Source organism: Diabrotica undecimpunctata, chromosome 8 (genome assembly GCF_040954645.1).
Source record: "Diabrotica undecimpunctata isolate CICGRU chromosome 8, icDiaUnde3, whole genome shotgun sequence".
Taxonomy (NCBI): domain Eukaryota; kingdom Metazoa; phylum Arthropoda; class Insecta; order Coleoptera; family Chrysomelidae; genus Diabrotica; species Diabrotica undecimpunctata.
This window is the reverse complement of record NC_092810.1, coordinates 60,117,955-60,140,369: the sequence shown is the minus strand read 5'-3', so window position 1 is coordinate 60,140,369 and position 22,415 is coordinate 60,117,955. Positions and strand designations below refer to the sequence as shown.

At 31.0% G+C, this 22,415-nt stretch overlaps 1 protein-coding gene across 5 annotated transcripts in view; it reads right to left on the bottom strand.

Moving 5' to 3' along the window:
* LOC140447610 (probable 3',5'-cyclic phosphodiesterase pde-5) overlaps positions 1-22,415 on the bottom strand; it is a 296,700-nt gene that overhangs the window by 62,628 nt on the left and 211,657 nt on the right. For 3 of the 5 annotated variants that reach the window (XM_072540362.1, XM_072540363.1, XM_072540360.1), the window contains exon 2: positions 5,719-5,787. In XM_072540362.1, coding sequence (XP_072396463.1) covers positions 5,719-5,728 — 10 coding nt within the window. In that variant the 5' untranslated portion in view covers positions 5,729-5,787. Of the gene's footprint in view, positions 1-2,029; positions 2,075-5,718; positions 5,788-15,385; positions 15,490-22,415 lie in introns of those variants that run through there. The other 2 variants (XM_072540361.1, XM_072540364.1) reach the window with 2 other exon arrangements.

Below are 22,415 nucleotides of genomic sequence, written 5' to 3'. Positions count from 1 at the left end.
GTTCTCACGGTGGAGAATTGTGGTGTTGGTATAGTCCATGAGATGACCAGTGGAATGGACATGTTTGGCTAATGCACAACGGTCAGGGTGAAGTCGAGAATCACCCTGACCGTTGTGCATTAGCCAAACATGTCCATTCCACTGGTCATCTCATGGACTATACCAACACCACAATTCTCCACCGTGAGAACAATAAATCTAAAAGAGAGTTCATTGAAATGTCTTATATTTTTCTTAACGATTTCTCCATTAATGTTAAGAGTGACATCAAGAATCTAAGCGATATATACCACCTGTTACTTAAATCAGATACCAAGAACAATACTATATCACAGATTACTAACTTGACTGATATATCCATTAACAACTAACATACCTTTATAATTAATTTTCATTAACAAAAAATATATAACATTCCCTTGCTTTTCTTAGATACGTCTCAATAAGATTCAATAATACATGAACAATATAATATAATTAAATAAAGAAAATCAAAATAATATTTCCCTTTACTGGGATTTAAATTCATTCGTTTTTTACCAATGAACCTTAACGACATAAAGATTCATACCAACGATAATGAAGTTGTCAGCGCTTGCGTTCTGGCTTAAACAGAACCTCACTTTTAACTATCTAAAAATCAAAAATTTAGTTATTGCCGACATTTCAAAGAATTACCTCCTTTTAAATGTAGTTGCATTGGGTTTTTCGATTAACCTTGGGTAAGCCTTTACGTGTCAAGTTCGAAGCTACCATACATTTCAATTCTTATAAAAAAACTTTTTTTGCACATAGTAACAAAAAAACACCACTATGTTACTAGCAAAGTTTTTTAATATTCTAACTCTACAATTCTAAGTTACGGTAAAATCAATAATGTTTTAATAGATAATATATGGTAGCTAATTATAATTTATTCTCTTTCAGCCCTGAAGAAGCCAAATTAATTCTCTTTGGCGAAAACGTTCGGCGAAACAATTGATACACATTAGAGTATTTCTTGCAGATTTCCCCAATATTTAAGAGTTTACTATTTAACTAATCTGCAAAGATTAAATTTCTTTTCTCTCTCTATATATATATATATATATATATATACATATATATATATATATATATATATATATATATATATATATATACATATATATATATATATATATATATATATATATATATATATATATATATATATGTATATATATATATATATTTGTAAAAACACTAAGGCAGACTCTTAAAAAAACCCTTAGTTTAAAACACGAAAGGATATTTCTTAGAACCCTACAAATTATGGATAATTTTCATTCTTCAAAATTATATATTAACATATTTTAAGGAAATCCATTTTGTGAATGAGCATGCAACAAAGACAGACTAAGGAATCACAAGACAACTATCCATATACTATACTATAAATCCTCAATTTAGAAGAGTGATTTCATAGTTTAAACGCCGAATATCCTAATCCTTATAGGTACCTAATACTAAAAGTAAGTAAAGTTAAGTACCAAAATTAACACTTTGATATAAAAATAAAAATATCTAATAAACTAATAACTTGCTTTAAAAATTAAAGTATGGTCCTAGTACCTTTCGATAATATTATAAAATACAGCGTGATCCATTTTAAATTACCAAGAAAATAATGTATTTGTGTTTTGACTTACCCTGTATTCAATACAATTTTAATTTTAAAAATTAATCATGACACAAATGGTTGTAATAGATCATTGTTTTCTATGCTTTGTTCCTTTTAATTTATTTTTAGAAGTACTGTTATAAGTACTATTTTCATGTAATAGTGGTTATAACTCTTTAAAGCAGATTTCAAATTTAAAATAAAAGAAGATTGATACTAATTTTATAAAGTTTAAAGTCGCGTGCATTTATAGTAAGTAACTTTTTTTGTATCTTTTACTATAACTGATTTAGGATATAGTATCAGCAATCGGTCTGTAGGAAAGAAAACTGTAAATTTATTAGAACAATTATTATATGTAAACAAAGTGAATATATCAATACTTACCACTATTGGAGTAAAAATTTAAATTTTTTGAACATATCTAGATAAATGACATTTTTGTTTGATTTTTATTTTTGAGTTATGGTAATCGCAATATTTTATAGAGTGAATTCCCATTGTACCATTTTTAGTGAATAAGTTAAAATAAACAATTATTATGACAAATAATAATTGTTTATTTTAACTTATTCACTATGTATTTTTTTTTTATTTCAACTTTAACGTGCTCGGCTACTATGGCCACTTACACAGGTACTATAACATGAATTTTCATTACACAAACATTAAGTGTTACATTAAGAATATGTTACAATAATACGGAATGATAATAATATGTTATACAATGTCTAAATTAAAATCTAATTATATTTTTTGATATAAGTGTTCATCTCTAAGGAATTGTAGCACAGCTTTTATTTGGTCAGAGTTGTTTAGGATATCTCGTACTTATTTTTTGAGTTTGTATTGTAATCTTCTGGCCGAATGTTGATGACATTCAGTGAGAATATGTTTGATTGTCAAATATGATTGGCAGATTTGACAGGAGGGACGGATGCTAGAGGACATTAGGTAACCGTGTGTGAGTTTTGAATGTCCTATCCGAAGTCGTCTTATCACAATGAGATCTCGTCTTGAGAGGGCTGAATAGTCAAATGTAGGCTGACTGGTTATTGACGGTTGTATTTCGTGTAAGATCGAACGGTTAGAGTTCCAATGCTGCTGCCAAAGGAGTCTGGTTCTTCTTTTAGTATATGATTTTAGGTCCTTAAAAATTTGAATTTTATCGGTGATTTCAGGTGATGCTGTAGCAAGTTTAGCATAGTGATCTGCAGTTTCATTGCCTTCTATACCAATATGAGATGGCAGCCAGATTATGGTAACTGTTATGTTTTGGGACAAGATAATTTGGTAAGAGTCTAGGATCTTTTGGACGATTGGATGAAAAGTAAATATATTTTTGATAGAATGGATTGATGCTAAAGAGTCTGTGCATATGGCAACCTGCTTATTAGGTGGAGATATATGGTTAAAAGCTTGCAATATACTAAATAATTCGCTAGTATGAACGCTGCTGACGGCTGGTATAAGTGATGACTTAATTAGTGAATGAGAGGTTGTAACAGAGCAGCCTACTCCTGTGTCATTTTTTGAGGCATCCGTGTATAATATTAGGTCGTATTTATTTGTATCTATAATGTCCTTAAATGCATTTATAATGATCTCTTTCGGATGTTTATTTTTATCGAAGTTGGTGAGCGAGGTGTTAAATTTGGACGTGGACATGATCCAATGAGGAGATGGAGGGGGATAAAGAGGAAGGATATGTGTAAGAGAGATATCATTAAGTGTCTGTGCTAAAATTAGTGGAATAGGTTTTATTGGTGGTAAGGAATTGGTATTGTGTAAATTATACGTGGACATTACAAATAAGGGATGCACTGGATTAGAGGGGTTAGCTGATACCAATGCTGCATAAGAGAGTAGTAGTTGTTTTCTTCTTATACAAAGAGGAGGTTCGTTAGCTTCGCAATAAAGATTATCTACAGGACTAGATCGAAAAGCGCCAATACAAAGACGAAGGGCTGTGTTGTGAATTGAGTTTAGAAGGTTAATCTATGTTTTGGAGGCGGATATATATATGTGACAACCATAATCTAGCTTGGAGCGTATTAGTGATCTGTATATTTTAAGAAGTGAGTTTTCGTCAGATCCCCAATAATGATGTGATAGAGTTTTTATTATGTTTAGTCTTATGCACGCTTCTCATTTTATTGCAAATATATGTTGCTTCCAAGTTAGTCGTGAGTCAAACGTTAATCCGAGAATTTTGCATTGTTTAACAACAGGAAGAGGGACATTGTTGATCAAAATAAGTGGAGATGGAGAAGGGGGACGTCTACTAAAGTTTATAATTTTGGATTTTTTATAGGATAAAGATAACCCCATGTCACTAGTTTTTTTAAAAAGTGTGTCAACAGCAGTTTGAATAAGCTTCGAAGTGGTAGAAGATTATTAATTAATTATTAATTCACTATGTATTGTATAATTGTACTTTAAATAAATATTCCCGTTTAGTGTTCTGTTTACACCAAGTTAAGCGAATAAATTAAAAAGATAATTGCTCACTCTCGCTGAGACATGTTCAAAAGCGGTAGGCTTCAACGTTGTCCAAATTTTTCGTCGAATTTGAAATGTTTCCTGTTTTATTTTTTTTTATGGAAAAATGTATAGCAGTGTTAATGTGTAGCAAGTTAATTGTAAAGTTTAATGGTTCAGTTACAGTTTTAATTGAGGTTTTGAAAGATATCCACATGTTCCAGTTTCCTGTTATTTTAAGACGCCGAGTCTAAAGTTTGTTTTCCAGTGCCACTTTAACCTCACTTTTGTTTTGTCCCTGGTTGTTGTTCCAGACTATAGATGTAGTCTATTTTTTGTTCGTGTGGCAGAAACTGTAAGCCCAGTTCTTCCCCCAGAAATTCCAGTGAAGTATAGTTTCCACTCCCAGCATTTTTGTGTAAATTCCCAGTGCAATCAAGGTAACTTTTGTGTTTAAATTGATAAGGAAAAGTAAAAATAAACATTTTGCTTAATAATTGCTTTCATCATTTAAAAAGATAATTTTTTATTTGTAATATTTTATTTGTGTTATAAATTATAGCCCAGTAACAATAGTAAGTGTTTCTCTTTGTTATTTTTGTATTGTCTATTTTTCAGTATGTTTGTATTGTCTATTTTTTGTAACTGTTTGTGGTGACACAAAAATAAATGTTTGATTTATTTTTCTAAACCATTTTTTATTTATCTAAAAAAAAATGTATAACCCCTTTTTTGAGTTTCATTTAAAAAGATATATTTTTCATTTCTAATAATTATTTCAATCGTTACAACAAGTTGTTGTTATCGTTATAATTTAGCACCTCGAAGCGGCGTCCATTTTAAATTACTAGAGGTCCTTCCTGTTGTTTTTTTTTGTCCATTTGTTCCAGGATATTCATGTAAGTAGCCCTTTGTTTCGTTTTTGTAGTTACCCCAATTAAACCCCCTTGCCATTCAACTTGTCCACGACCTAGGTACTCCAAATAAATCCTGAGTGCCGTTCGCATAAGTTTCATTTATTTTGCTTGCCTTATCTACACCCCAATAGTTTCTGTCCCCAACTTTCAACCCTCATAATAATACCCTATGTGGTAGGCAAAATATATTCGTTACAATATATATACATATATATATATATATATATATATATATACATGAATGTGACGAATTTGAAATTGGTATATATACGTTTGTTAAAAGTTCTACCAGTTTGACCGATGTAAGTTTTTGGGCAGTCGCCCTATTTAAGTTTGTATACTGTGGAAGCGCTGTGTCTTTTGGCTCTTGTTGTTCTTTATATATTTGCCTAATTTGTTGTTTGTACTGAAAGCTGCTGTTATTCCTTTCTTTTTTATATGTTTGGCTATTTTTGTCGATATCTTGTCTATATATGTAATGGAGCAGAAGGTACTGTTTATTGTACCCGCACAGGCATAAAGTAAACTCTTATGTAGTTGGTAACTAAGCAATAAAAATACAATAATGAAAAAATAGAAAATGAAAATCTTAGATTCTTTCTTTGATTAAAAACGATTAGAGAAATACGACTAAAACATTTTACTAAAGTCTAAAATAAATAACAAAAAAAAACGTACCTGTAACCATATTTTTTGTTTGAAAGTCGGATGTAGAATTATATCTTTCTACTGTACATTTATTTAAACCTGTAACAAAAAATCTGTTAGCGTGGTTAAATATTTGATTTAGTGTTACTTAATATTGATAGCTTTATTAAAATCTCTTGATACTAAACATTGTCGTTAATGATAACATAATGTGTTACTTGTTACTACTAAAAAATAGGTTATTATTTCAAATGCATATTCAAATTATTATTTAAAATAATATTACCAGATTTAAATGACTAAATATAATAGAATAATTTAAATGACTAAATAGAATAAAATAATAAAGAAAATAAAATGAAAAATTTGAAAAATTATAGCACCATGAAAAAGATTTTAATATTATTAATTTGATTGGTGTTTGATATTCAAATAAAAAAATAGACATCATTTTCTTTATTTTCTTCTCCTTAAACATGCTGCTACTTTATTAAGAAGCCGACAGTGGATAAATCACGAGAAAGTATCTACCGATTTACAACAAAATTAACATTTAATTAAGAAATTGGTACAGTTGATACAGTATAAATCCCGATGCACGTCATCCGCATTATAGTAATTGACGTCACGTGATACTAACACAAAATATTTAAGTTGTAGGTCTTTGCCTTCTTAGAATCTTTTAGTCAAGTACACTGGAATTACAGCCACTAGACATATTTTATTATATATACGCGTAGAAATAATATTTAATGATTTCTGTTATTGTAAACTTAAAGAAATATACCATAACTTGTTTCATTTAATTTTTATACGTAGATTCTAATGCGTTTTTATAAAGCACTTTGTCCGGATCACACTATATCTGCGATCGAAGGAAGGTGACATTTTGGAATAAATTGGTAATGCTTATTTGACAGTTGCGGTGTCAACAGTTCTACTGTTAATACTGTTCCACTGTTAACGATTGTTTTTATTTTTTAATATTAATTAAACTCTGTTCTTTTTAGAACAAAATTAATGTGATTTAATTCCAAAATGTCACTTAAAAAGTTAAATAGTCATAAGAGATGATAGCTTCTTTAATTCATTATTTTGAACAGGAACGTGATAAAAACGGCCCTAATCCTCTGTTGACTGCTGTTAGGGAAGTATGTAATGTATTTTTTATGTATTTCTGTAGATGTTTAAAATATACATTTTTGTTTTAGTGTGTAGCTGCAGCTTTAAATTTACATATTTCAACTGTGAGTTCTATCTCTCAGACCGTAAAAACTAAAACACCTCAATCATCACTACGCAAAAAAAAGCGTACTAGGCCTAAGAAAGTTACCAATACTGAAATAATAAATACAAGCGAAATTTGTAATACAATTTAGAATATGTATGAACGAAGTAAATATATTTTTCGTTAATAAAGATATCATAAAGTGTATTAAGTTACAGATTTGTTTAACATGAAATCAAATTTAATTCTTTTCAGAAGAACATGTGACTTTAATTCCTTTATGGATTAAATTGAAAAAAGAACTGTTTAGTTGTTGTCGTATGTCACTTAGTATTGTACTGAAGTACTGAATTTTTGAGATTATATCAAAAATATAAACATATATCCAAAAATGGATCTAATGTCGCTCGTGGCAAATTAAGAATAAAAGAAGTGTAAAATATATTAAAACATGAAAAACGGTAATATATTGAATCATAAAGAAAACGTAAAGATGTTGAAATAAAATTCTTTTGTACAAACATTATTCTTTATACTCTTAAGGAAAATAGCCATATTTTCCTCTAAATCGGCTTTAGTGGACTACCATGAAGAAATAAATTAAACAAATTTTTAAATTTTTTTCTGAACCATTGTACTGTAGCTTCCTCCGTGGTTACTGTTAGTTGTTGCCCTGGAAACCATCAGGGTCTTCTAACTCTTATGCCACAAATTGTTGCCAAAGTGCCAAATATCAAATTGAATCCTTTCCCAAGTTAACATGCTCCGTTTCTCACTTGGCTGTACCGTACTGAAGACGACCAATATACCAGAAATACATAGGTATATGTTTGCGAGACATGCCATTACATTTTACTTTTATTATTCACTCGCATTATCCTTTTTCATTTGTTTTAAACGTTTCAACGTTTGGTATTCGTTATCCCAGGTAGCTGTAGCTTCCTCCGTGGTAATTGTTAGTTGTTGCCCTGGAAATCATCAGGGTCTTCTAATTCTAATGCCACAAACTGGTCGCATTGCTCCTGTAGTGATCCTTTCCCAAGTTAACATGCTCCATTTCTAACTTGGCTGCACCGTACTGAAGACGGCCAATAATCAGAAATGCGTATATACGGTTGCCTTCCATCAATATACCTTTTTTGGTTTTCTGTTTTTATATTAAAAAATAAATTATATATAAAAAAATTAAAGAAGAATCTGCTATATTAGACTCAATGGCAAACGGTTCAATGTCACGATATTCTCAATATATGCTCCAACTCCCCAACTGAAGGTGTTGCAGAAGATAGTAAGGAGGAGGAATCTGTTCTTGTTTTCTTTTTTACAAACTTTACAGTCTGATATATGACAATTTTCACAAATTTTACTGTCTTGTATATCTGAAAGACACTTTAGAATTAGAGCGGAAAATACTTATTTACATCTAAGATAAATAAGCTGGACCTTTCTCTGCTATCTACATGCGACTTTCCTGTATCAAACCATGATAGCATCGTTACCTTTGCTGATAATACCGTTTTGGTAGTACGAGTCACTAGCGAAGACACAACAAACAAACTGCAAAAAGTTGAACTAAAAAATCGATTGAATTAAAATAAACCTATTCACGGTAACTTCACTAATAAAAAATACAAAATATTTCAGCTAGAATCACTAATAACTAAGTAGTTATGCAAATACGATGGAAAATTCATATTAAGATAAAACTACCTATTAACGGCCTATACAAATTCGTGATGCAAATCCGGCTTATTAAAAAAATTGAATTTCTCAACTTAATACTGCGACGCGTGTGTATCCTAGAGACAAATTTATTAGGCCATTTTTTTTTATTTATAAATGGTGGGGTGACATGTTCTAGCTTTTGTTTTAATCAATTCGATTTAATTAAGCGACGTCAGCGGTCGTCAATATTTAGTGTTTCAGGTAAGCATTCAGAAATTCATTGCTTACAATATTTGCTTGCAAATTATTACAGAAAATATTTTTTCACCTACATTTGTTCAGTAGAAATAGTTTATAGTTGTATCTTGTATAAAACACTTTAGTGTTTTGCCCAAAACAAAGTATAATTTACAAAAATAGATTAGGCCGGTATTAGGGCACAATTTTAGTAGCTTATCTAATTACGGCCGTAATTACGAATGTAAGCGTTTTTTTAATTCAACTTTTTGTTCTTTAATATTAAACATTAATAAATAAAAGTAATATATTCTTTTCAAAACATATTACCAAAAACGTAATATCAAATTCCGTCCCATACTTTTTTTTCTGTAAAAACAAAAAAGGAAGTTTACAACTATGAAAGTCAGGTAGTTGTTTCTAAGTCAGATAGTTATTTCTAATGGAAGAAAATTTTAAAAAAATGTCAAATTTGTCCCCAAAAAAAATTAATTTTTATTTGTAACTTACTTAAGTTAAAATATAAATATAGTCTGACAATTTGTTAATTACAAAAAAAAACATTAAGATAATTTTATTGCATTCTGTGCGGTATTAGATTTTATTATGAGATGTAAGGGATAGTGACGCGCAACAGCCTCTCCGATCCAAATGTCAACCTCATCTGCCCGTGTAATGGTCTTGATCCTGACTATTCGGTGCCTCCTGCCAGATAACAAACGAGGCTCTTCCGTCCGAGAGATTGGCGGTATAATCAATCCCCCCACTTCCTGACCAAGGGCTTCGGGTGGATGAGCTGGTAAGTGGTAGGGCACTCTTTTGTCCTAGGGTTGGGAAACTGGCCTTACAGGCGGATCAGTTAAGACATTAGCCAACGGCATAACAATACAGAAGACAACGGAAAATCAATGTATTAAAGATCGTAAGATATTCCTAGTCGAATCAAAATGAAATTAGAAGATAGAGTAAGCAGACGTCTACTGCGAATACACATCGTCAACCAGCGAAATCCCTACCAGAAAAAGAAAAAAGCAGACCGTCAATTTAAAATTGGATCGTGGAATGTGACCAGCATGTTCGAATCCGAAAAAAACACACAATGTAATCCAAGAAATGAAAACAATTAACATAAATATTTTAGGAATAAGTGAAACCCGATAGATAGGAAATGGAAAATGTAAAGTTAGAGATCATACGATATACTATTCGGGTAATAATGACACACAACATCGACATGGCGTGGCAATAATACTGAACAATGAAATCCCACAACACGTCCAGAATTTTCTACCTTTTTCCGAAAGAGTTATGCTACTACAACTAAAAACAGAAGACAGAAAAATAAACATAATTTAAGTCTATGCCCAACGGCCGAAAAAGATGACGAAGAGTTGGAATCGTTCTATCAACAAATTCAAGAGGCATTGAGAACTACCAAAGCACGTGACGTCACAATAATAATGGGTGACCTGAACGCCAAAATTGGAAAGGGTAGCACAAGGAACGTAGTAGGAAATTCTGGATTAGCTAATAGGAATCAAAGAGGAGATAGGTTGATACAATTCTGCCAAGATAATAATATGATTGTTACAAACACTTTCTTTGAATGACCTAATAGATGTTTGTACACGTGAAAATCGCCAAGAGATAATAAACATCAGATAATAAAAATCAAATAGATTACATAATGATCAAAGAAAGATATCGGAATAGTATTCCTGCAGTCAAAACACAACCTGGAACAGATATAGAGCATCTAACCATAATCTCGTAGTAGCACATATGAAAATTAAAATGAAAAGAATAGAGAAGACAGCAAAATAAGAAAGAACTGATATAAATGCACAAATAGATCCAGAAATCAGAGAAAATTTAAAAGAAAAAATAAATGAACGTCTAAACACCTTACAGATTGAAGGGGAATGCAATGAAGAAAGCATCAACAAATCATCATCATATAACGGGGGTCCTACGGCGATTGCCGCTTCCCGCATTTCAGCCTCCATCTTTTCCTATCTCTCCAATCTCCCTCTTCTAAGCCTCTAGATTGCATTGTCTTTGTAATTTCTCTTCTCCAGTAATTTGGTGGTGTTCCCCTTTTCCTTCTTTCTGGCGGAACATACATTAAGGCTTTCTTTGGCCACCGCTCCTCCTCCATTCTCATCACGTGACCATACCATTGTAATTGCCTTCCTTGTATTCTAACTGAAAGAGTTTCTCTAATTCCTGTACGGTTTCGTATTTCCTCATTCCTGATTCTTTCCATTCTCGATACTCGACATGACCTTCTAAGATAATCCATTTCCACAACGTCTACTTTATCTCGTTCATTCTTCGTCATCGTCCAACATTCGGCACCATATGTGGTAATTGGTTCTACAATTGCTCTGTATACGCGAAGTTTGGTATGCATCTTTATTTTATTAGGATAACATCAACAAATACTGGGAAAAAATAAAAGCTGACTTAATAAAACCTTCAAAAAAGTATATACGCAAAACCAAATAAAAGAAAAAAGATTGAATGACGGACGAAATACTAAACTTGATGAATAATAGAAGAGTATATAGGGACAAAACTAAATCATTGTACCAGCAAACACAAAACGAAAAACGGCGACAAATTCGAATAGCAAAAGAAAATTGGTTAAAAGAAAAATGTAATGAAATAGAAATGCTACAAAATAAACATGACAGCTTTAATTTACACAGGAAAATAAAAGAATTAACTAGAAGACCAGAATACAAACAAAATATACTAGTTGATGAAAAGGGAGACACAGTAATGGATACAGAAAAATTAATGGTATGGGCAAATTATATAGAACAGCTGTTTAACGACAAACGAGACAAAATAGATAACCAATATTTCGTTGAAGAGACTGGACCAGAAAGAACAGAAAGTGAAGTAAAACACACAATTAAAAAATGAAAACTGGGAAAGTAGTAGGACCAGACGAAATACCGACAGAAATATTGCAACTTATTGCCGACTGCAATATACATGGTATTGTCGAATTATTTATTATCATATATAGAACAGGTATATTACCTAAAATTATATCAAAGAAAAATATTAGATACATCAATCTACACGTAAATAATAAGACGATAGAGCGAGTTTAGAATTCATAACTATTTAGGGGCAAACATTAATGAAACAAACAATTATACCAAAGAAATTAGAGTTAGAACAGAAAAGGCTTGAAGTGCATTCAATAATATAAAACAAATATTATGTTGTACAGACCTCAGCCTTAATCTTAGAAAATGAGTACTAAAGTGTTATGTATTTTTTGTTCTTTTGTATGGTGTGGAGACATGGACTTTAAATTAATAGTCCGGTAAAATAAAGATGCAACCTCGGAATAAAAGATAATAAGCTGAAAATTTGCATACGTCTTTATTTTGATGGTATAAAACTTACCTCAAAAGTCTCATATATTCACGTGTCCGCGACTTAAGATATTTAAGGTCAAAGGTCACTAAAATGAGTTTTCTGCAAATATCTCGTTTCCCTTACACTTTATGACATTTAAGGTGGCAAGAAAAATTGTAGAATGGAAAATTCTCTTCAGTTTTTGTCTCAAGTACTTTTATGTACCTTCAACCCTTCTTAAGATAGAGCGCAAAGAGTGGGGGACCGCTTACCTGTGTATACGGTAACGCGAAGTCAGCTAGTAGGATTCAATAAATAATAAGTTATATAGTTAATTATTTACTTAAAATACTATTATTATCATTAAATTTGTATTATTTATTATTTAATAAACTATATTTATAGATATTAATTATAAAATATATATTTTTTATATAATATTTATTTTATTTTTAACAAACATACAATATTAAATGAAATATTTCAAATGAACTTTAATGATATTTTTAACAGCTGTATATACGATAAATTAAGATCAAGTGCAGAATTCAACAATAATCATTTTTATATTTAATTAAATACTGAAAAAATCATATTTATTATTTTTTTAAATTATATATTTATTTATTAATCCAATAATAGATTTATTAAAGTTACAAATATATTATATATTCTTTTATTATGTATGGTGAATATTTTTGTATTAATTTTCTTCTTCTTCCTCTGACTGCTCAATATCGGATTCATCATCATCATTCTCGTTTATTAAAGTATCAGAATAAAAATATTCAAGAATATCAGGTACATATTCACTTTCTTCATTAAAATCATCTGAAGTTGATGAAGCGTTTAGACATGATTGTCCATTACACTGCCCACAAATTAAAGTACATTGCAATCCTGATTTCCTGCTTCCGCAATTAGAACCACAACCTTTCTTGCAATTGCAAAATATTGTATTCAGCAGTTCTTATTTATTTTTCTTTTTTTCTATGGCTTCATCAGCTACTTGACCACAAAACAAGCAAGATGTTTTAAAATCAAATACTTCTTCTCGTTTCTTACGAGGTGGACTTGCTGCAGTTGAAGTTTCATCCTCTTCTGCACGTCGCTTCGATGCAGCAATTGAATGTTTACTTATATACACTTTTCGACACTCAACATGCACCATCACAGAAGTCAAAGTATTTAAATAATTTATATGACCGTCATTTCTTTCAATACTTGCAGTTTTTAATGTTTGTAAGCCACGCACAACACTCACAGAGACAACTTCTGATATTAACTTGTTACAAATAAAACATAAATCAGCTATTGCAATTAAAAATATTCACTCAAAATTATACGTCTGTCGATGCTAAGATGTCGCTAAGACGTATGCAAATTTTTAGCTTATTATCTTTCATTCCGAGGTTTGACCCCTTTTTTGCCTTATTTTACTGGATTATAACAATGTCTCAATAAATTGGAAGCATTTGAAATGTGGACATATCGGAGAATGCTAAGAATCTCCTGGACAGACAGAAAAACTGATGAAGAGGTATTAAGAAGAATAGGGAACAGCAGAGAGATACTGAATTCCACCAAAATAAGAAAACTACAATATCTGGGTTATATAACACGTGGTGACAGATATGAATTCCTAAAACTAATAATGCAGGAAAAGATTCAAGGAAAGCGCAGCATAGGTAGAAGAAGAATGTCCTTTCTGAGAAACCTCACAGAATGGTTTGGATGCAGCTCAACTGAACTCTTTCGGGCAGTAGTGTCAAAAGTTAGAGTAGCAGTGATGATTGCCAACCTTCGTCGCGGAGGTGGCACGTAAAGAAGATATTTCTCATGTGCTCTAATTTCGGCCTAACCCAAATTTAGCCTGACATGGTATCTAAAAAAAAGACTTAATGATTCACATTTGATTTTTTTTCTAGAATCATGGTCAAAACTAAAAAGCCTAAGCCAATGCAAAAAAATATTCACATATGAAAAGTGGCATGTCTGTCTATAAAGCATCAAAAATGTATGGTTTACCAAAAAGTACATTGAAAGATGTGAATGCAAAATAGTTCATGATTTCTGAACCTATTTTGAAAATCAATCTCTCATAAATTCTGCTGAACCCTATTTTGTCACTCCTCCAAAATTTCCAACGCCATTTAAAAATGCATATTATTTCCCCAGAAAAATAGCTTAAACGTCCAAAATAAACGATACAAAAAACTAACACCTGTAGAAACGATTATTGATGATTTCAGGTAGTACAAGAGGAGAGTAAAAGTTGAAAAAAATAAAAAGTAAGCAAGGAAAAAACAAAAGCGTGAAGAAAAAAAAGCACGTAACACCACAAAGAAAAATGCAGAATCTAATAGCAAGAAAACAGAAAAAAATTAAATTTCGAAAGCTGTCAAATTATAACTAATAAGAAAAACAAAGAGGAGAGATAGGTAGTGCAAATGAAAAATAAAATGAAATTTTAAACAAAAATGTTGGTTCTGGCAGAAAAACAGGTGAAAGAACAGAAATCCTAAAAACTAACAATTCTAGGGATTTAGAGGTGGGCGACTACGAGCTAGTTCACTATGTCATTGTAGTTTGCGAGGAGAAACATTTTCCAGGAGTAGTAGAAGAAATAACAGATAAATTTAAAATCAAAGCTATAAACAAAATAGGATATCATTGGAGATAGCCAGAGACAAATTATATTATTTGGTATGATCCAGAGAAAACTGTTTGTTTAATTGCAGAACCGCCTCAGTACTTTAATAAAAGGGGTCTTTTTACCTGAGATAAATAATTTGTAGGTCTATGAAAACATGAAGTTATTAAATATACTTTAAATCCATTTTCTCTATTAAAACTGGCATACGATACAAAAAATTCTTAAAGCGCCTTGAAAATACAGTGTGATAGAAGACTGAAGAGCACAAAATCCTTTGAATTAGTTTAAATATCAGAGCATAGTTGCATGTTTACATTCGTGCGTTAATTATTAGATTATATAAGAGAACAAACACCATGTGGTAAACTTTTGATATTGGCTAACTTCGATAATTAAGTAACTTAAGCTGGATTAAAATTGCATATTGGTCATCTATGTTCTATAATATACATTAACTATCTTTACGTAGTAGCTATGCAACCAGTTTTACTAGGTATAATAAATTTAAATTATTATTCTGCCAAATTGCTTACCTTCAAAATCTTAAATTTTACGACCAGTCAGGAGAAAGCACTCAACAAATATGCACTGATTGCGTGTAGGCACAATTTTAATCTCTACATGTATGTGGTTCCAGTAGCGTAAGGTAAATAGGTTACAAGGTCTGCTGCCCACTAACAAAATACACACAAACAAGATAAGGGTTGTAAACAATATTTTTATTAGAATAATAGTCTCATACATTAAGAAAACAAAGGTTTGTTTACAGGGTCCGGCAGACTCATAGTTCTATTACTCTTATAATGTAAAAGTAACGTATGAGATTTTTTGAGAGATATTTACTATTGGTGGTCAAAATAAAGTATCGTAAAATTATTTTCATGTCTACAGGGTAGCCCAAAGTTTAATTTAACAAAAGACTTTTTTTTTAATAAAATATCCAATGCATTTTTTACTGCCACTCAGAGCTCTTCCTTTTCGATCTTTTATTTGATCGTCCTTCTATTATATAATTTTATTAGTTCATGATCTGGCCAAAATACTTGATCATGTACTTTTTGAAGTCGTGAGCGTGAAGAAAATTTCACGCTCGTTGTTTTCACTAAGAAAAATATATGCGTTTCGTTTTCAGTCCATGCATGATATTCTAATCATCCTGGAATAATACCAAACTCGCATGCTTCCAGTTTTTTGTACATGGTTTAGACAGGCACTGTGGATACAAAATATTTAACGTAACAAAGATTCAATCCAGTCTTTAAGTTAACCATTTACTTTGAATGTTTATTTGCTTTTCCAAAAGTCAGGTTAAGACCTGAATTCATTGCTCTTTATTGTAATTTGATTTATTAATTCTTGTAAAGAAAACTAAACTTATTATTTACAACTTAAATTATTATAGTAAATTCTATTGATGGTTACGTCTTCTTCTCAATTGTACTGTCCATTTTCTAGTACGCGATTTCTCTTGAGCTTCATATTTTCTTTATAGTTTGTTGAGAAACTGTTCTTTAAATCGAATCAGTCTGCCTCTTTTTTAAATTGAGACACTACTAAAATGGCCACTATATGAGTCCGATAACTTTCATATCCAGATGTTCAGCTGAAAATCTCATTCTAACAACGTTTAAGATACTCGTCTGACGATTGTCGGCTGGTTTTGACTGTTGGAAATAATTCCTCATATCAGAAATTTTTAAGTCTTTCTATTTCATACGATATACTACGAATGGTGTTTTTTTTTTCTGTAAAGCAAAAAAAACTTGGGAACTCCAAAGCAATGGGAACATTACTTTGGAGAATAGACATATTGGCAGTGAGCTCTAATGTGTTTTACCACTAGGGCAAAATCTTGATCTGAAGGAAGCATTGTATGCCCAAGTTGAGGAAACATATGAATAATTTCTTAAAAACGGCCATCTGCTACTAGACGAATCCAAACCGAGGCAACCCAACCATAAAAATGTTTATTTATACAGCTTTTAATCAGCTCCTCTGCCAGCTGTTGCCTCATCCCACATGTCAAAATACCCCTGGGAGAGATACAAACTATGGATGCTGAAATTATAATAAAACAACTTCTTTTTGTAAAAGGTTGGCCCTGTTAAAAATTTAGGAATTGGCAAAGTCTGCTGATCGGCAAAGATCGAATGTTACAGCATAAATCCCATCAGATGTTGGAGCTTTCAGAGTCTCTTCTTTTATGGCGTCTTGGTCAGCTTTTGCTTTTCGGTGATGCAATACTTGTTTAAATTTTAACTCTTGTATAGCGTCTTCATCAGTTTTTGGAGCGACCTTCGTAACAGCGACGTTTAAGCTGTCACAAACACCGCAGGTATTTGTTTGTGAGTTTTTAAACTTAATATTAAATTATTGGGTAAATATACGTCTAAATTTATCGGAATATCTACATCCGAATATCTTCTCTAGAGTGAAAGACATGATAAAACCGCTTTGTTGATCAGTATATGTTCTTTTATAGTTTTACCGTGAACCCCTGCCATCCATATTTGAAGTTGATTAACCAGTTTTCATACTTCTTACAACATTCTCAACTCTTCCTCTATTGTTTTTTAATCCATTTGTACTTAAGATTGCCTTCGTACAAATTTGTAATTTACCAGTTATGGAGGACCTTATGTAATACATCACAGTGTGGCTTCGCCTTAAAGATGTATTTTTAGCAGTACTACGAGCTTTAAATTTTGGCTCTATACAGCCAAATGTGTATAAATTTTGGATATTAAAGTTGCCGAGTTTCCAAAAATATTTTTCAGAATATTTTTCCTTATTCGGAACGTATATACAACGTTCCGTGTATAAATCGATATCATTTAAGTCCTATAACGCGGTATTTCTGCATAACCTTGCCTTGTTAGAGACTCAGGTTGATATAAATTCACACAGACAATCGCTAGCGAATATATTTGCTTATTTTCTACTTGAAGTGAATAGTTACAAAGAGTGCCATCTACTTTGACGGCCATGAACGAAACACGAAACACGAAATAAAATCGTTTTCTATCCGTTTAAGCTTACTGTCGCTTTAATGAATTAAAAAGATAAATATATATAGCTCAAGCGTACAATTCGCCAAATATTTCGTGTATAAATCAGTATCATTGGAGTCTTATAACAAGTAAATTTTGCTTTTGCTGAAATGTAAGCTTCGAAATGCTACAAAAATGTACATTTCGAACATCTGAAAAGGATATAAAACGATTCTGTTACATCGGGTTTTGTTCATGATGTTTAAAGAAGATGGCACCTTTTGTAGCTATCCACTTCAAGTGAGAATATATAATATATATATATATATATATATATATATATATATATATATATATATATATATATATATATATATATATATATATATATATATATAATGAACCAGAAGTATTTGCTGACAACGTAAGGAAGTAAACGTTAAATATTGGGTTTGCAGCAATAAAAAATGAAACGTGTAGTCTTTTAAATTTTTATTCCAAGCTTTTGGACATTGCTTATGTCCTTCATCAGGGAGCTACAAATGTGATGAATAAATTGTTGGCGTTGGTATAATTAATTAAAAAATTCACTACTTACAAACTTAATGAGGTTGTATTACAACGTTGTTGTAATGTACTGAAAACGTATTTAAACAAGAAGTTGACAGTTCAAGTAGTACTAGTGGCAGAATTTCTGTCATCTATTTAAAGTTATTAACAAGTATTGTAATATTAAAAAAAAAAGAGGTTAATCTTTGTATGTGGGTATATTTTATAAAAACCCTTAAAAGGGCAACATTAAAAACACGAACGTTTTCGGAATAACTGTTCCATCATCAGGTTAAAATACAGGTTACCATGCCTGAGCCACCAAAATATTTGGGTAAAAACCCTTTAAAATGTATGGTACTGTTCAGTTACCAGCTGAAGTCCGTTTGAAGAAGTTTACTCTCCGGACACTGGAACTCACTTAAGCATGGGTGTATGTTACCTGAAGTAAAATTTAATTAAAATATTAAACATCATATAATATTATCAACATCATGTACAATCTTTGGTAACACAATACATTTTAAAGGGTTTTTACCCAAATATTTTGGTGGCTCAGGCATGGTAACCTGTATTTTAACCTGATGATGGAACAGTTGTTCCGAAAACGTTCGTGTTTTTAATGTTGCCCTTTTAAGGGTTTTTATAAAATATACCCACATACAAAGATTAACCTCTTTTTATGATACGTAATATACAGCCAGCCGCAGGAATTATTTTCCTTGTGGATATTGTAATATTGTTTTCTGTTTTTAATAAACGTGATTGGAAGAATTGTAAGATTATTAACATTTCTGGGGTAAAAGAGATATTAATAATTGTTAATGGTTAACACAAGATCTAACGAAATGGATACGTCCAGACCCCAGCATGGTTTTTAGAAATAGAATAGGAAAAGGAAAAGCATAGGTAAGAAGAGGAACAGAAGAAGGAGAAGCATAGGCAAGAAATGGAAAAGGAAAAGGAGACGTGCGGGCAAGAAGAGGAAGAGGTGAAGGAGAAGCTTACACAAGAAAAAGAAAAGAAAAGGAGAAACGTTGGCAAGAGGAGGAAGAGGTGAAGGAAAAACGTAGACAGGAAGAAGAAAAAAAGCGTAGAAAAATTTTAGGAATTTTTAATTCTTTTTCTTTTTCTTTAACTGATTTTTTCTATAGAATAAATAATATACGCGACGACACTGAAAGGAAAATTTAAGGATAAGCAAGTTCTCATTCCGAGAATTCTAATGATACCAACCAATATGCCATTCGAATTTAAAACTTGAATGTGCCATAACAATAAATGAATCACAATGCCAATCCTTGAATAGTTGTGCTTGAATTGTAGGCAGTATATTGACGTGTAAGCAAACCATCTACTTTTTTTATTCTCGCGCCTGGCAACACAACGAAAAATATAGTATACGCCAAGGTTCTTTAATGAAAATTATCGACACGAGTGTAACTCATTCGGCAAATGGTTACTTTGTTGCCACGTGAATTATCTCCTTTTTCAACTTTGATTCAACTTGCTAATAATTTAACAGAACATTTATTAATTCTAATTATTCACCAACTGATGGAAAATTGTACCCCTTTCAACTTCTGCATGTTTTTGCCTACGCCTATTTCTAGTTTAAAATTTAATTTTTACTTTTATCTACAAAAGTCAATATTTAGTCTAGTAGATGAAATAAAATATAGTATTTATTTCTTTGTTTATGAATTACCATTAATTTACATTTTTTTTTTCTAATAGAATAAGAATTGTATTCTTGTCTTATTTAAGGGACATTTAAGCATGTAAGGCATTGGCAAATGTTAGAATAAGTATTAAACATGAAAGCAATATTTCTCTAATACACGTCACAGGCGAAAAATAATATATATATATATATATATATATATATATATATATATATATATATATAATATAATATAATATATTGGTGAAGTTAACGAAAGTACCAGTGCAACAAAATTATGCATCAGAGATATAATATGGTAACTAAACTATACATAAACATAGAATTACAATATTAGATTTTACAGAAATGTTAAAAAAATAAAATAAATTGTAAGACAGACTTTGTGAAGTATCCACCAAATTTAAGTACTTTGGGAAATTATTTTAACCCTAGAACCACAAGGTTGGATCGCCAGTGACCAGTGATCTTGATGAGGCTGTAAGTTATCCGCTCAATCGTCCATCTATCTTCAGTATTTCGCATGATTGTAACTGGTGATGTATGTTTTTATGAAAGTTCACATTTAGTTGTGTTTGCAGGGCAGTTTTGATTTTGATTTTTGACTCCACCTTATGATTAACGTAACAAGTTTTTATTGGTAATTTTTTTAAGTAATAATAATTTATAGCATCTATTAAGTTTTGTGGAAAAAACTTTATGAGGATGATTCTAGTGGTAAAGAAGAATGTTCTCTTGGTGAAAGTGAAGATGAAGATGATGTACTATTGGACGATCATTTTGAAGATATATTTGATATGACAGAATGGCAACAAGAAGATGATGAAACTGATGTAGTTAACAAAAAACCAAAAATAATTCTGTTTTACAACAGTCCCAAGGGGTCCATCGATACCTTTGATCAATTGTGCAATACAGAAACCGTTGATAGGAAAACAAGATCATGGCAACTAAAAGTTTTTTATGGAATGTTAGACGAAGGTGAAGTAAACATTATGGTTTTGTTCAGACTGAAACATTCTGACGAAATAATTTTCTGTTAGAAATTCCTGAAGTTCTTAGCTGATGCATTAGTGCAAGATCATATGCAACAAAGAATGAATAATACACGGCTTCCAAAAAAGTTAAGGGAATCTCTTGGTAATTATTTGGGATATCCGGCCGAAAAATCCACTGCAAATCCTCAGAAAGGAATTAGTCGGCGTTATTTCCTTCCATAACGATAGAAAAGGCTGCCATATTTGTATTTACTATGCAAGAAATTTGTGTACAAAACATCAATTTAGTATTTGTAAAGTTTGTAAAAATATAATATGTAATAAACTATTTAACTACTAACTTCTTTTTTTATTTTACTTTTGACCCCCTAAACGCTAACTTAAAAACTATATAAAAAATAAAAGAAATTTTATATTTCGATTCACTATGTATATTAGTTTATCTTATTATTGTTTAACAATAAGTTTTCTGACTGTAGTTTCACCTTGTGGTTCTAAGGTTAATAAATGTTAAGTCCTAAATGATTAAAATAGGACCAATACACATAAGGGAGATAACAAAGTTTTGTGGAAACTAACTAGAGATTAGTGCTACTATTTCAAAAGACAATCAAAAATAAACAAAACGTATAGTTAAACAAAGTAGTTTCAACAGATATTGTCTGGAGAATATATGTCTTAAAACAAGTATACTAAAAACTAAAACTGAAAATATCTATTTCATTTCGAACTCCAAACCGTTTGTTAGAACAAACAACAACTTGGCCAAACCATACTATTACCCTTGGTAATCCTTCCTTTCTTTTCTATGTTCTAGGTTCCTTTCTTTTTTATGTATTTGGCTATTTTTGTTGATATTTTGCCTGTATATGTAATCGAGCAGAAGGTACTGGGTTTTTTCTCTGGTGGTGAAAATACTTATTTCAGGGCTTTCTTATATAGTTTATGATTTAAAATTTTATTTATTGTTTGTTCGTTGTACCCAGTGTTTACTGCTATTTGCTTAATAATGTTTAATTCTATCTCAAAGTTGTTTTTTGACATCGGAATTTCTATTAATCTATGTAACATGCTATGGTAGGCTGCCAGTTTATGTTGTGTAGGATGGGATGATGAATTGTGTATAGTCGTGTCAGCATGGGTAAGTTTATGAAATACAGAGAACTCTGAAATACTTTTAAGTCTGATAATTTTGAAATCTAGAAACTTGATGGATTGATTTTGTTGTGTTTCTATTGTAAATTCAATATGACTATGGAGTGAATTAATATACGATAAAAATTGATCAAGTTGCCTGTTAATTCCTGTAAAACATACCAGTGCATCATCTACATATCTCCAC